Genomic DNA, 12,172 nt, shown 5'->3' on the forward strand with positions numbered 1-12,172 from the left:
TCTATGATTAAACACTATGGAATGGGTCAACAGGTGCCCTCCCCAAGCCCCAGGAACACCCCCACCAAAGGGACACCGGAGGATGAGAGACCCCACCCCTGGTAAGTCCAGGTAAGTATTTTTTTCTGTATTTTTTTTTACCATCGGGGGCCTTAACTTGGGGCCCCCTGCATGGCACAGGGTGCAATGGTCATGCCCAGGGGACACTTGTCCCCTCTGCTGGCCACTGGGGTGATGGGCATGACACCTGTCTTTCCTAGGACAGGAGTCATGTTTTTGGTGGTTGTGCACCAAGAAATGGTGCTAGTCTGGTTAGAGGCATTTTTTTGCCTCTAACCAGGCTAGCGTCATGTTCTAAAACACAGCCTCCTCCTTCCCTACCGCCACCCTACCGCCAGACGCTAACCCAAGTTTAGCGTCAGCTTGCACCATTCAATAATTACTGCGCCCGGCTGGTGTTGCGAAATTATGCGAGCCAGTGCTAAACTTTTTGCAGCAAAACTGCGTTATTGCAGTTTTGCTGCAAAATGTATAAATATGGCCAATGCCTCTGTGTGTCAAGTATCCAGGCGGATATGGATCCACAGGTGCTCATTGAGTAGGGGATGGGAGTGTAAGGGATGAAAGGCCAGCCCGCAGACAAGGGCACACATTGGGGTTAAGGAAGTAGCAGAAGTAGAGACATCTACACATAGAACAGGGGGTCAAGAGGTGAAGCAAAGAGAGAGTGGAACTCAAACCGGAAACATTGGCGGGGTTATCGTTGGTGTAGGAATTTTAGGTAGAAGAGATATAACAATGTACACAAGGGAAGGTAAGGGACAGAGAAGGTAGAGTGATGGGAAGGGAAAACAAAGAGAAGGGAAAGAGATGGGAGGGTAAAAGGAAAATGAAGGGGCAGGAAGGAGAAGAGACATTGAGGTGAAAAGAAGGGAAGGGAACGGAAAAGGGAAAGGAATGGATGAGAAGGGAATGAGAATAAAAGAAAGGGCAGGGAAGGGAAGGAAAGGAAAGGTGTGTTCAGCAGAGGGCGGGACTGGTGTGTTCAGCAGAGGGCGGGTCTGGTGTGTTCAGCAGAGGGCGGGTCTGGTGTGTTCAGCAGAGGGAGGGTCTGGTGGGTTCAGCAGAGGGTGGGTCTGGTGTGTTTAGCAGAGGGTGGGTCTGGTGTGTTCAGCAGAGGACGGGTCTGGTGTGTTCAGCAGAGGGCAGGTCTGGAGTGCTCAGCAGAGGGCGGGTCTGGTGTGTTCAGCAGAGGGCGTGTTCAGCAGAGGGCGGGTCTGGAGTGTTCAGCAGAGGGCGGTCTGGTGTGTTCCGCAGAGTGCGGGTCTAGTGAGTTCAGCAGAAGGAGGGTCTGGTGTGTTCAGCAGAGGGCGGGTCTGGAGTGTTCAGCAGAGGGCGGTCTGGTGTGTTCAGCAGAGGGCGTGTCTGGTGTGTTCAGCAGAGGAGCGGGTCTGGTGTGTTCAGCCGAGGGCAGGTCTGGAGTGCTCAGCAGAGAGCGGGTCTGGTGTGTTCCGCAGAGGGCGGGTCTGGTGTGTTCAGCAGAGGGCGGGTCTGGAACGTTCAGCAGAGGGCAGGTCTGGTGTGTTCAGCCGAGGGTGGGTCTGGAGTGTTCAGCAGAGGGCGGGTCTGGTGTGTTCAGCAGAGGGCAGTCTGGTGTGTTCAGCAGAGGGTGGGTCTGGTGTGCTCAGCAGAGGGCGGGTCTGGTGTGTTCAGCAGAGGACGGGTCTGGTGTGTTCAGCAGAGGGCGGGTCTAGAGAGTTCAGCAGAGAGCGGGTCTGGTGTGTTCAGTAGAGGAGCGGGTCTGGTGTGTTCAGTGGAGGGCTGGTCTGGTGTGCTCATTAGATAGCGCGTCTGGTGTGTTCAGCAGAGGGCGGGTCTGATGTGTTTAGCAGAGGGCAGGTCAGGTGTTTTCAGCTGTGTTGGGGTCTGGTGTGCTCAGCAGAGGGTGGGTCTGGTGTGTTCAGCTGTGTGCGGGTCTGGTGTGTTCAGCAGATGGCTGGTCTGGTGTGTTCAGCAGAGGACGGGTCTTGAGAGTTCAGCAGAGGAGCGGGTCTGGTGTGTTCACCAGAGGGCAGGTCTGGAGTGTTTAGCAGAGGGCTGGTCTGGTGAGTTCAGCAGACAGCTGGTCTGGTGTGTTCAGTGGAGGGCTGGTCTGGTGTGCTCATTAGAGGGCGCGCCTGGTGTGTTCAGCAGAGGGTGGGTCTGGTGTGTTTAGCAGAGGGCGGGTCTGGTGTGTTCAGCAGACAGCTGGTCTGGTGTGTTCAGCGGAGGGCTGGGCTGGTGTGCTTATTAGAGGGCGCGTCTGGTGTGTTCAGCACAGGGTGGGTCTGGTGTGTTCAGCAGAGGGTGGGTCTGGAGAGTTCAACAGAGGGCGGGTCTAGTGAGTTCAGCAGAAGGAGGGTCTGGTGTGTTCAGCAGAGGGCAGGTCTGGTGTGTTCCGCAGAGGGCGGGTCTGGTGTGTTCAGCAGAGGGAGGGTCTAGTGTGTTCAGCAGAGGGCGGGTCTGGTGTGTTCAGCAGAGGGCGGGTCTGGTGTGTTCCGCAGAGGGCGGGTCTGGTGTGTTCAGCAGAGGGAGGGTCTGGTGTGTTCAGCAGAGGGCGGGTCTGGAGTGTTCAGCAGTGAGCAGGTCTAGTGTGTTCAACAGATGACAGGTTTGGAGTGTTCAGCAGAGGGCGGGTCTGGTGTGTTCAGCAGAGGGCGGGTCTGGTGTGTTCAACAGAGGGCGGGTCTGGTGTGTTCAGCAGAGGGCGGGTCTGGTGTGTTCCGCAGAGGGCGGGTCTGGTGTGTTCCGCAGAGGGCGGGTCTGGTGTGTTCAGCAGAGGGCGGTCTGGTGTGTTCCGCAGAGGGTGGGTCTGGTGTGTTCAGCAGAGGGCGGGTCTGGTGTGTTCAGCAGAGGGTTGCCTGGTGTGTTCAGCAGAAGTAGGTTCTGGTGTGTTCCGCAGAGGGCGGGTCTGGTGTGTTCCGCAGAGTGCGGGTCTAGTGAGTTCAGCAGAAGGAGGGTCTGGTGTGTTCAGCAGAGGGCAGGTCTGGTGTGTTCCGCAGAGGGCGGGTCTGGTGTGTTCAGCAGAGGGCGGGTCTGGTGTGTTCCGCAGAGGGCGGGTCTGGTGTGTTCAGCAGAGGGCGGGTCTGGTGTGTTCCGCAGAGGGCGGGTCTGATGTGTTCCGCAGAGGGCGGGTCTGGTGTGTTCCGCAGAGGGCGAATCTGGTGTGTTCAGCAGAGGGCGGGTCTGGTGTGTTCAGCAGAGGGCAGGTCTGGAGTGTTCAGCAGAGGATCAGCAGAGGGCGTGTCTGGTGTGTTCAGGAGAGGGTGACAGTGGCGAGTTTGGGCTTCTGAGGGCCTGATCCTGTGCTGAGTCAGGTACACATGAGCATCAGGGCAAGGATGGTCGGCCCAGGTTGGCCCAGATCTGACACCTTTTGTGGCAGAATCCACTGTCAGTTTGAGTTTAACAACAGATCAAACCATGACCATTTTGTGTTGAAGGCCTCAAACTGCATCTCAGAGGGATGATGAGTGTAGCTCGCCTGAGACTATTTCTCACTGTGTGAAGAGTGAGACACACATGATGTTGGATCACAGGGTAAGCATCTCCTGTCAGAGATACGACTGTGTATCATCAGAGTGTTTTAAGGACACCAGGGAGGAGACTGATTGCGTTAGATCTGAACACTTTGAGTAGTTGATTAGGTATCACAAATTATACAACTGAAACATTGATGAAGCTGCTAACGGGCTGTGGCCTTCAGTTCAGGGTGTGGCCAAAAGTCAGGCCCAGTAGCCAGAATGTAGTGGGCAGAGCCAAGGCCAGGTTTAGTGATCCGTGGGTCCGAAGCGCTAAGCAGTCATCTTGAGGTTATAGCTTGAATCCTGGGGTCCCTTGGAGGAGGGTCTTAATTCCATGGCCTGGCTAAAGGTCCAGCTCCAAACCGAGAGATGGATGCAGCGGAAGGACGCGGCCAGTGGGTCCTCTGAGGAGCTGTGTAGAGTGTGGGGCAAAAGTTGGCTATGGGTTTGGCTGGAACATCAAGTGCGGGTAGTGAGACCATCAGAAACTGCACGGTGAGAGCATCGAGTGAGTAACAGCCATGAGATGGGTGGGATTCTATGTTTGTGTTAAAGTCAGGCTTGGCAGGAACTGAAGAAGATCAGTTTGGTGAAGATAGAGATGGAGTCCATAGTGTCATGCGGCAGGACAGGCCTCTGACTGCCCGACCTGTTAATATTGAGTTCATGTAGACACTTGTCAAGCCAGAGGCATTTTAAGGCCTGGGCAAAGTGGGCCTGGCCTAGGGCCCCTACCTTTCTGGGGCCCTTTATACAGCCAGCTCTGTGTTGCAGAGAGTCTTGCCCTTAAATACAGCTTCCCTTTAATTTATTTTTAATGCAGGCAATGTATGATAGTCAATTACAGACATTTTGCAGAGCAATGCTTCTGTTTTTCAGCAACATACAACATCCCCAAAAAATATTTCAGACCAAAACAGGACTTCGCATCTGAAAAATGAGAGGTGTCACAAATGTTATTTGCAATAATATTATCTGCTGCTGTGTAACAATGCCGAAAACGCGTCACTATCCCTGAATGTTAGATGTAAACACATTTATAATTTGGCCCAGTGACCTGTGCACTGTCAGTGACCTGGCCAAAGAGGGCATGAAGAGCTGAAATTGGATCATAAATTCAATGCTGTTCTATACAGGGGACCCCAAAATAATCTTGGCCCAGGGCCCCTAGAATCCTTAAGATGTCCCTGTGTCAAGGGTTAGGCTGAGCTCCTGACCCATCACCCAGAATTGTGTTCTTTTTCCTCATTCCAACCACTGAGAGCCCTGAATAGAGCTACTTGTGCTGATATTGGATGCACTTGAGAAGAGTAAAAAGAGCACCCGCCCACCCGCATCCAGCAGCTCTCAGTGATGGCCCCACCAGCGGCCCCAAGATCGTTTCATGTGTTCTTCTGAATTCTCAGATCCTGTGTCAGAACCAGAAGTGGACTTCAGGTGCAGGTCCAGGGGCATGGTCCAACTCTTCTGTCGCGTGAGCAATGGGACTGATCCCTCCTTCTCCTGGATCGTGAACGGGAAAGAGGAAGACAACAGAACCTCATCTGTGGAAATTCCAATAAAGAATGAGTTCCTTGAGGTAACCTGTACCGCGAGAAACCAGATCAGCGAGAGAAGCAGCAAGGGTATGAACATCACCTGCATGGGTAAGAACCACATTTCAGTAACTTTAAGTATCTGTGTCTTGATGGGACTTGGGAATCCGGAGTCAGGTATGTTCAGAAATCATCTCACTGAGCGAGCTCAGTGGTTTTACACTACTGCTGTCAATTGTCATGTCTGATGGAGGTTACTGTAGCCTCAAAAATATGTTTAGTGCTTTTTATGGGTTTGCAGAGCATTGCGGGATTCTCCTGGGTGTGATTTTTCCACCAGCTGTGTTCATTGGGCGTCCGCCAAAATATTGTGTGCAGAATATGATGAGTCAAAATATTGTGGCCTAAATACAGAGTCCAAATAATTGTAAAGGTTATTATATACATGTAAGCACAGATTGATTGTACTTAACTCCACTTAAATGAACCATAACAATATATATATATCTTCGGGATACACAGGTGTGGATTTAGGAATAGTAAGGCTAAGGTAACCTGTGTATATTTCCTTTCACTGCATTTTGGTAGTCAATAATTAGGCCACAAGATTTCTGTATCACATGTTTCTTCTTCGATATTCTGACATTTGCCTGTGTTCAGTGGATTTCTGTGTCTTCCTTTCCTGGTTCTGATGTTTTTGAGAACCTTGAATTCCATGTTTACGTTCTTTGTCTCCCAGTTTGATCTCAGTTACAACTTCCTTGCATGTGAATAGCTCACACACAAGGATAAGCTGAGGGTGAGAGGGGATTCATTTTAGAGCTTAATTTGAGCCGGTGGTTTCCGGTGCTCAGCACTGGCACTTAATTGTCAACACCAGCACTTATGGCAGCCTGCCACACGGTGGCGCTGTTTGTATAATTTGGAGGTGAGCAAAACAGCAGTTGTTTATTAGTTCAATATACATTAGAAGGGACTAATACATGCTGCCTGTGCCGATATTACAGCTTTGGGGGCCTGGAATAGTCACACCTGTGTGATGGTGAGCACTTGTGTTGTTACTAGCACTGGCTGCACTGGCAGGGGCAATGAGTGGTACGAGCTGCAGCTGACAGGGTGAGTTGCTGAGGTTCCATCCTTTGACCAGCGGTGACTGTTCTGGAGAGTAGGCAGAAGAAAGGGACGAAAAAGTGGGAATGATGTGTATGATGTACACAGCAGCGTCTTTATAGTATGAGTATTATTATCCATTATATTTCTAAAGCACACAATGGCCTAAAAGGCTTCCAGGCGCTAATACGGTCGCTCATTCACTACCCCACCACTGTCTAAGACAGTTATTAGTGGTGGGACTCGGGTTGTCCACGCTGTTCCACCAAGTAATCAAAAACATAGGAGCTTCTTGTTCCTGGGGTCAGATGAATGACGTCTGCCCTGAAGTTTTCAATTCCACTTTTGGACATTCAAAACTAGAGAAAAGTTAATACTTCAGGTGTTTGCAGTGAACTGAGGACCAGATCACCTCCTGTTATTCCTTCTCGCTCTCAACAGAGGATCCAGGGTCGACTCAGAGGAGTGGTCCAGAACTCTGCGTCTGGGGACTCCCAGACCCATAAATCATCATGCGCTGAGGCCAGGAGAAGGTGTGGCCAATACCTTGTACTATAAAGCACTTCTTCCACTCCCGCAACGCGGACTCATTGAGAAGACATGCCAGAAAGCATCAACCAAACTGGCTGTGTTGCACCCGCTTCTGAGAACTAAGTAGCAAGTTACGCGCAATTAACGCAATTATTCGACCAACTATGACATATGCTTCAGCAGTGTGGAGCGGTTGCAAGCCGGAGTATTGGAAGCCTCTGCAGACACCACAGAACAAGGTCTTACGGATGGGAGCAGGTGCTCCCTCACCCGCAAGAACAGCAGACCTCATAGAGATTAGGCATTGAGATGTTGGACGACCATCTCCGCAAACTCATTGAGAAATGCTACAAAGGATTAGATCAAAAGGAAAACCCACTGATCAAGAAACTTGCTGACATTTCTGCAAACCCTTCTGACCGCTATCCACGGCCCATCACAGCGCTGACCATGTGAACTAACTTCATCTGTGACAGAGTGTCACAGATCAATAAATGAACAAAAAAGCGATTTAAATTGTTTTAATGAATATGGAGTTTTGAGGCTACAGCCTCAGTATCCAAAACACACCAATGTCAGAAGGAATCTAACAGCCAGAGAAGAAAATGACATGCAACGCGGACCGCCAGCAGTCGTCCGGAGCTGGACGAGTCTGGGCCGGTCCACACCCCTGACTTCCTGCCTCCGGTAAGACCTCATTTATCTGTCCTTTTTGTTACAGACTCTTTTAAATCGGCCTTTTTGGTCGTTGGATCCTAACAGTTTAGTTGGGTTATGCTAGGTTTATGGAACGCACTCTTTTTTTGCTGGACTGTTTTAAAACCTCACCTGGCCAATACTGACCAATACTGGATTACTATCCCAGCCAAACTTTGCTGGGCCAGGACCCCTAAGAACTTTTTATATTTGGCCCATGCAGGTCACCTTGTTTTCTCTCCGGTTCCACCTGTGGACATTGTGCATGTCTCTCCTATATGAGCAGGGCTTCTGGAATTATGTGATTGAGCTGCCACATACTTAGAGATTTACCACATAATCCATCATCTGCTGCATAATCTGCAGATTTTAACTAAAAGTTTCTTGCTCAGTTAAAAAAATTACAAAGAAATGCAGTGAGATATGTTGTTGCGTGGTGTAAGGCCCTTTACAAAGCTGGACTGGTCACCTTTCTGTTGTTTATAATTATCTCTGGCTGTTAAATTGGTACTAATGGGGTGCTACCAATGGTCAGACAGTGTTACTATGTTTAACAAGCATTTGCAAAGCACTGGGTCTTGCATTTACTTAAGTTAGAGCTATTGGCTTTGTAAATGCATAACTGGACTTTTCTTGCTGCATAAATTGGCCAACCCTGCTGCATAATTTGGTCCTCTCTGCCACATAATGCTAGTGGCCCTGCAAATAACTAAACCTCTTCCATTTACCTTCTTACTCTATCTGCAGCAAAAAAATGAAGAAAAAAAAATGTATTATTATTTTGGACTCCCCCCCAACCTATTGTGGGACCTAGAGATGACCAAGGCAAATAGAGGACATCATGCAGTGAGTTAAAAATGTTTTGTGTAAGGGGTGCCCCGCAAAGCATTGTGGGGCGAGTTTCTGAATGCAGTGCATATTGTAATACCTTGGCTGTAATGCTCAGAACAGCCCCTAGAGAGCAGCACTATACAAATAATATCTGTAAGAAACATGGTCATGTAACCATATAGTCAGCCCCTAGAGAGCATAAGCGCATGAAAAGAAAATGTCAGAAAGTAATGCAGTGTAACCATATATTTAGCCCTTAGAGGGTGTAATGCTTTACACATGTTCAGGCCTACTAGAATAATATTACAAACAAGGCCGTTAAAACACAATGCTCCCAGCTGTAAAACAAAAGTTCCTGCCGTGAGAGAACCTGGAAAAAACACTGACTGGTGGAAGGGGTGAATTTGCGCCCCCCCAACCTAGTGGGGGGACCCAGAGATGCCCTAGACAGAAAGAGTATGCCATGCTGAACATTTTGATGGTGGCCCCATTGTCCTATAAAAATGTTCTGTACAAAGAATGCCCTGCAAAGCATTATTTGGAAAGTTTTCGAGTGCAGCAAATATTGTAGTATCTTGATTATAATACTCAGAACAGCCCCTAAAGGACATCATTCTATCTTATATATCACATGGCTACCCGAAGGCTTCCTAGTGCTGCCCAAGACAAAGAGAAGGTCGGAGAGTGATTGCAAAAATCAGATGTCAAAAAGCCAGGTCTTCAGGGCTTTACAGAAAGAAACTTCATGATCCAAGAGGTGCAATTGCAATGGCAGAGCATTCCAGGGCTTGGGGGCCAGGTACAAAGTAGATTGACCACCCCAGCATGCCCTGTAGACTCGGGACCTTCAGTAGATGAGCGGACGAGGAACGGAGAGTTCTCTCCGGAAGGTATGGGCAGGCAAGAGAACGTAGCAGGGAGGGGCCTTTGTTGTTGACAGCCCTGCTGTTGGACCTGGTCCTTTTTACAGGGTCATCCCCAAACCTTTTGCCTTCCTTCTTCCACTTTACCACTGCTGATCAGTGTTAAAGTGCCTGTGCTCTCCCTTCTGAACTTGGTATGATTGGCTTACACCTAATTGGCACATTAAATTTACCTGAATGTCCTTTCTACAGCGGTTTCCCCACACACAGGGCATGTAAATTAAATGCTACTAGTGGGCCTGCAGCGCACAGTAGTAACCTTTCAAACCTGTCTCATGCCTGCTAGCACAGAGCCTGTGTGCGCTGTTTACTGCCACAGGGACCTGGCATCTAACTTTACTTGCCAGGCCCAGAACTCCCCTTTACTACATGTAAGTCACCCCTAAGGTATGGCCTAGCTAGCCCTATTGCCAGGGTGCGATGTATGTAGAAGGTAGGGCATGTGCCTAGTAGTGTGGCATGTCCTGGCAGTAAAAAACATCCTATTTGGTGTCTCACTGCTGTGAGTGCTGCCTTGCTCATAGGATTGCATTAGAAATGCACTGCCTTATGTCTAGGTGGTATTGCCTAATCTATGTGGGGTAGTGTAGGCATGTTTAGTATTGTTGTGATGGCAGTGCGAAATGCTGCTTACTCTGGTAGTGGGGAGATGTTTTATTACTATTACAGAAATGCCACTTCTAGAAAGTGAGCATTTCTCTGTGCTAATGATTCTGGTGTTTTGCAGCTTGACTACAATCCACGTCTGGGGCAGAGTGACAGTTGGGCTTTGTGTATACTTTTCAGACAGACTTTACACAGGAAGAGAGGAGGTGTCACAGAGGTGCATCTGCATACTGAATAGTCTTACTGGACTGAGGGAGTGTGAGGCGAGGCACACCTGCATTTCTAAAGGCTGTGCCCTCGTCTCACACAAAGAACTTGTTTACCCCCAACTGATGTCTGGAGCCTGTACTGGAGGAGGGAGGGGACACTCCTGGAACCGGTTATTACTAGTTGGAACCGCTTCTCCCCCTTTTTGTGGAGACTGCGCAAAATGAGTATATGAGTATAAGTACAGGGGGTCTTCTCACACATTTTCGAGCACATTTAAAGTGGAACCTCTGTCAGAGGCTACAGGACTGCACAAAGGACTCATCAGGACTGCTTTTCTGTGTGTTGCCCTGCTGCCTGGCTTCTGCTAGGTGGCACAAAGGACTCATCAGGACTGCTTTTCTGTGTGTTGCCCTGCTGCCTGGCTTCTGCTAGGTGGCACAAAGGACTCATCAGGACTGCTTTTGTGTGTGGTGCCCTGCTGCCTGGCTTCTGCTAGGTGGCACAAAGGACTCATCAGGACTGCTTTTGTGTGTTGCCCTGCTGCCTGGCTTCTGCTAGGTGGCACAAAGGACTCATCAGGACTGCTTTTCTGTGTGTTGCCCTGCTGCCTGGCTTCTGCTAGGTGGCACAAAGGACTCATCAGGACTGCTTTTCCGTGTGTTGCCCTGCTGCCTGGCTTCTGCTAGGTGGCACAAAGGACTCATCAGGACTGCTTTTCCGTGTGTTGCCCTGCTGCCTGGCTTCTGCTAGGTGGCACAAAGGACTCATCAGGACTGCTTTTCCGTGTGTTGCCCTGCTGCCTGGCTTCTGCTAGGTGGCACAAAGGACTCATCAGGACTGCTTTTCTGTGTGTTGCCCTGCTGCCTGGCTTCTGCTAGGTGGCACAAAGGACTCATCAGGACTGCTTTTCTGTGTGTTGCCCTGCTGCCTGGCTTCTGCTAGGTGGCACAAAGGACTCATCAGGACTGCTTTTGTGTGTGTTGCCCTGCTGCCTGGCTTCTGCTAGGTGGCACAAAGGACTCATCAGGACTGCTTTTGTGTGTGTTGCCCTGCTGCCTGGCTTCTGCTAGGTGGCACAAAGGACTCATCAGGACTGCTTTTCTGTGTTGCCCTGCTGCCTGGCTTCTGCTAGGTGGCACAAAGGACTCATCAGGACTGCTTTTCTGTGTGTTGCCCTGCTGCCTGGCTTCTGCTAGGTGGCACAAAGGACTCATCAGGACTGCTTTTCTGTGTGTTGCCCTGCTGCCTGGCTTCTGCTAGGTGGCACAAAGGACTCATCAGGACTGCTTTTCTGTGTGTTGCCCTGCTGCCTGGCTTCTGCTAGGTGGCACAAAGGACTCATCAGGACTGCTTTTCTGTGTGTTGCCCTGCTGCCTGGCTTCTGCTAGGTGGCACAAAGGACTCATCAGGACTGCTTTTGTGTGTGTTGCCCTGCTGCCTGGCTTCTGCTAGGTGGCACAAAGGACTCATCAGGACTGCTTTTGTGTGTGGTGCCCTGCTGCCTGGCTTCTGCTAGGTGGCACAAAGGACTCATCAGGACTGCTTTTCTGTGTTGCCCTGCTGCCTGGCTTCTGCTAGGTGGCACAAAGGACTCATCAGGACTGCTTTTCTGTGTGTTGCCCTGCTGCCTGGCTTCTGCTAGGTGGCACAAAGGACTCATCAGGACTGCTTTTGTGTGTGGTGCCCTGCTGCCTGGCTTCTGCTAGGTGGCACAAAGGACTCATCAGGACGGCTTGGACTGGACTGGCTTTGCTGGGGTGGTTGTGGAGATCGTCCCTACCTGCCTGTTGGATGCTGGTCTTCCTGTGTACTACCGCCTGCCTTCATGTCCCCCTGATGGCACCCGGAGAGCGCTGTGGCTGACAGTGCCTGGGAGGTGCTACCTTAGGAAGGAGCCGGTGTGAGAAGCGCACTCCCGGTTACGAGGAGCCTGTATATTATCCCTGGCAAGGGTGTAAAACGCCACCCCCTCCCCTGGCACCGTCTAGTGCCCCTGGTGCACCAACATGCCCATGCCTGTGCCCAGAACCCGTGGGGTCCTCGTCGCCCGTGAAGGGCAGAGAAGGGGGTACGTGGCCCGGGTGGCCGGGCTGTTATTTCCCCCGCAGGGAGATCGGGGAGAGATCTCCCTACTGGCAAAGAGAATGTAGGAGTGCCGCCACCTGTG

General features: G+C 50.6%; 1 protein-coding gene across 1 annotated transcript in view; it reads left to right on the forward strand.

Annotated features, from left to right (window-relative positions):
• LOC138248948 (carcinoembryonic antigen-related cell adhesion molecule 5-like) overlaps nt 1–12,172 on the forward strand; it is a 172,256-nt gene that overhangs the window by 70,642 nt on the left and 89,442 nt on the right. The window contains exon 4 of the mRNA XM_069202978.1: nt 4,970–5,209. Within this exon, the coding sequence (XP_069059079.1) occupies nt 4,970–5,209 (240 nt within the window). The remainder of the gene's footprint in view (nt 1–4,969; nt 5,210–12,172) is intronic.

This window comes from Pleurodeles waltl, chromosome 8, assembly GCF_031143425.1.
Source record: "Pleurodeles waltl isolate 20211129_DDA chromosome 8, aPleWal1.hap1.20221129, whole genome shotgun sequence".
In the NCBI taxonomy this organism is placed as follows: domain Eukaryota; kingdom Metazoa; phylum Chordata; class Amphibia; order Caudata; family Salamandridae; genus Pleurodeles; species Pleurodeles waltl.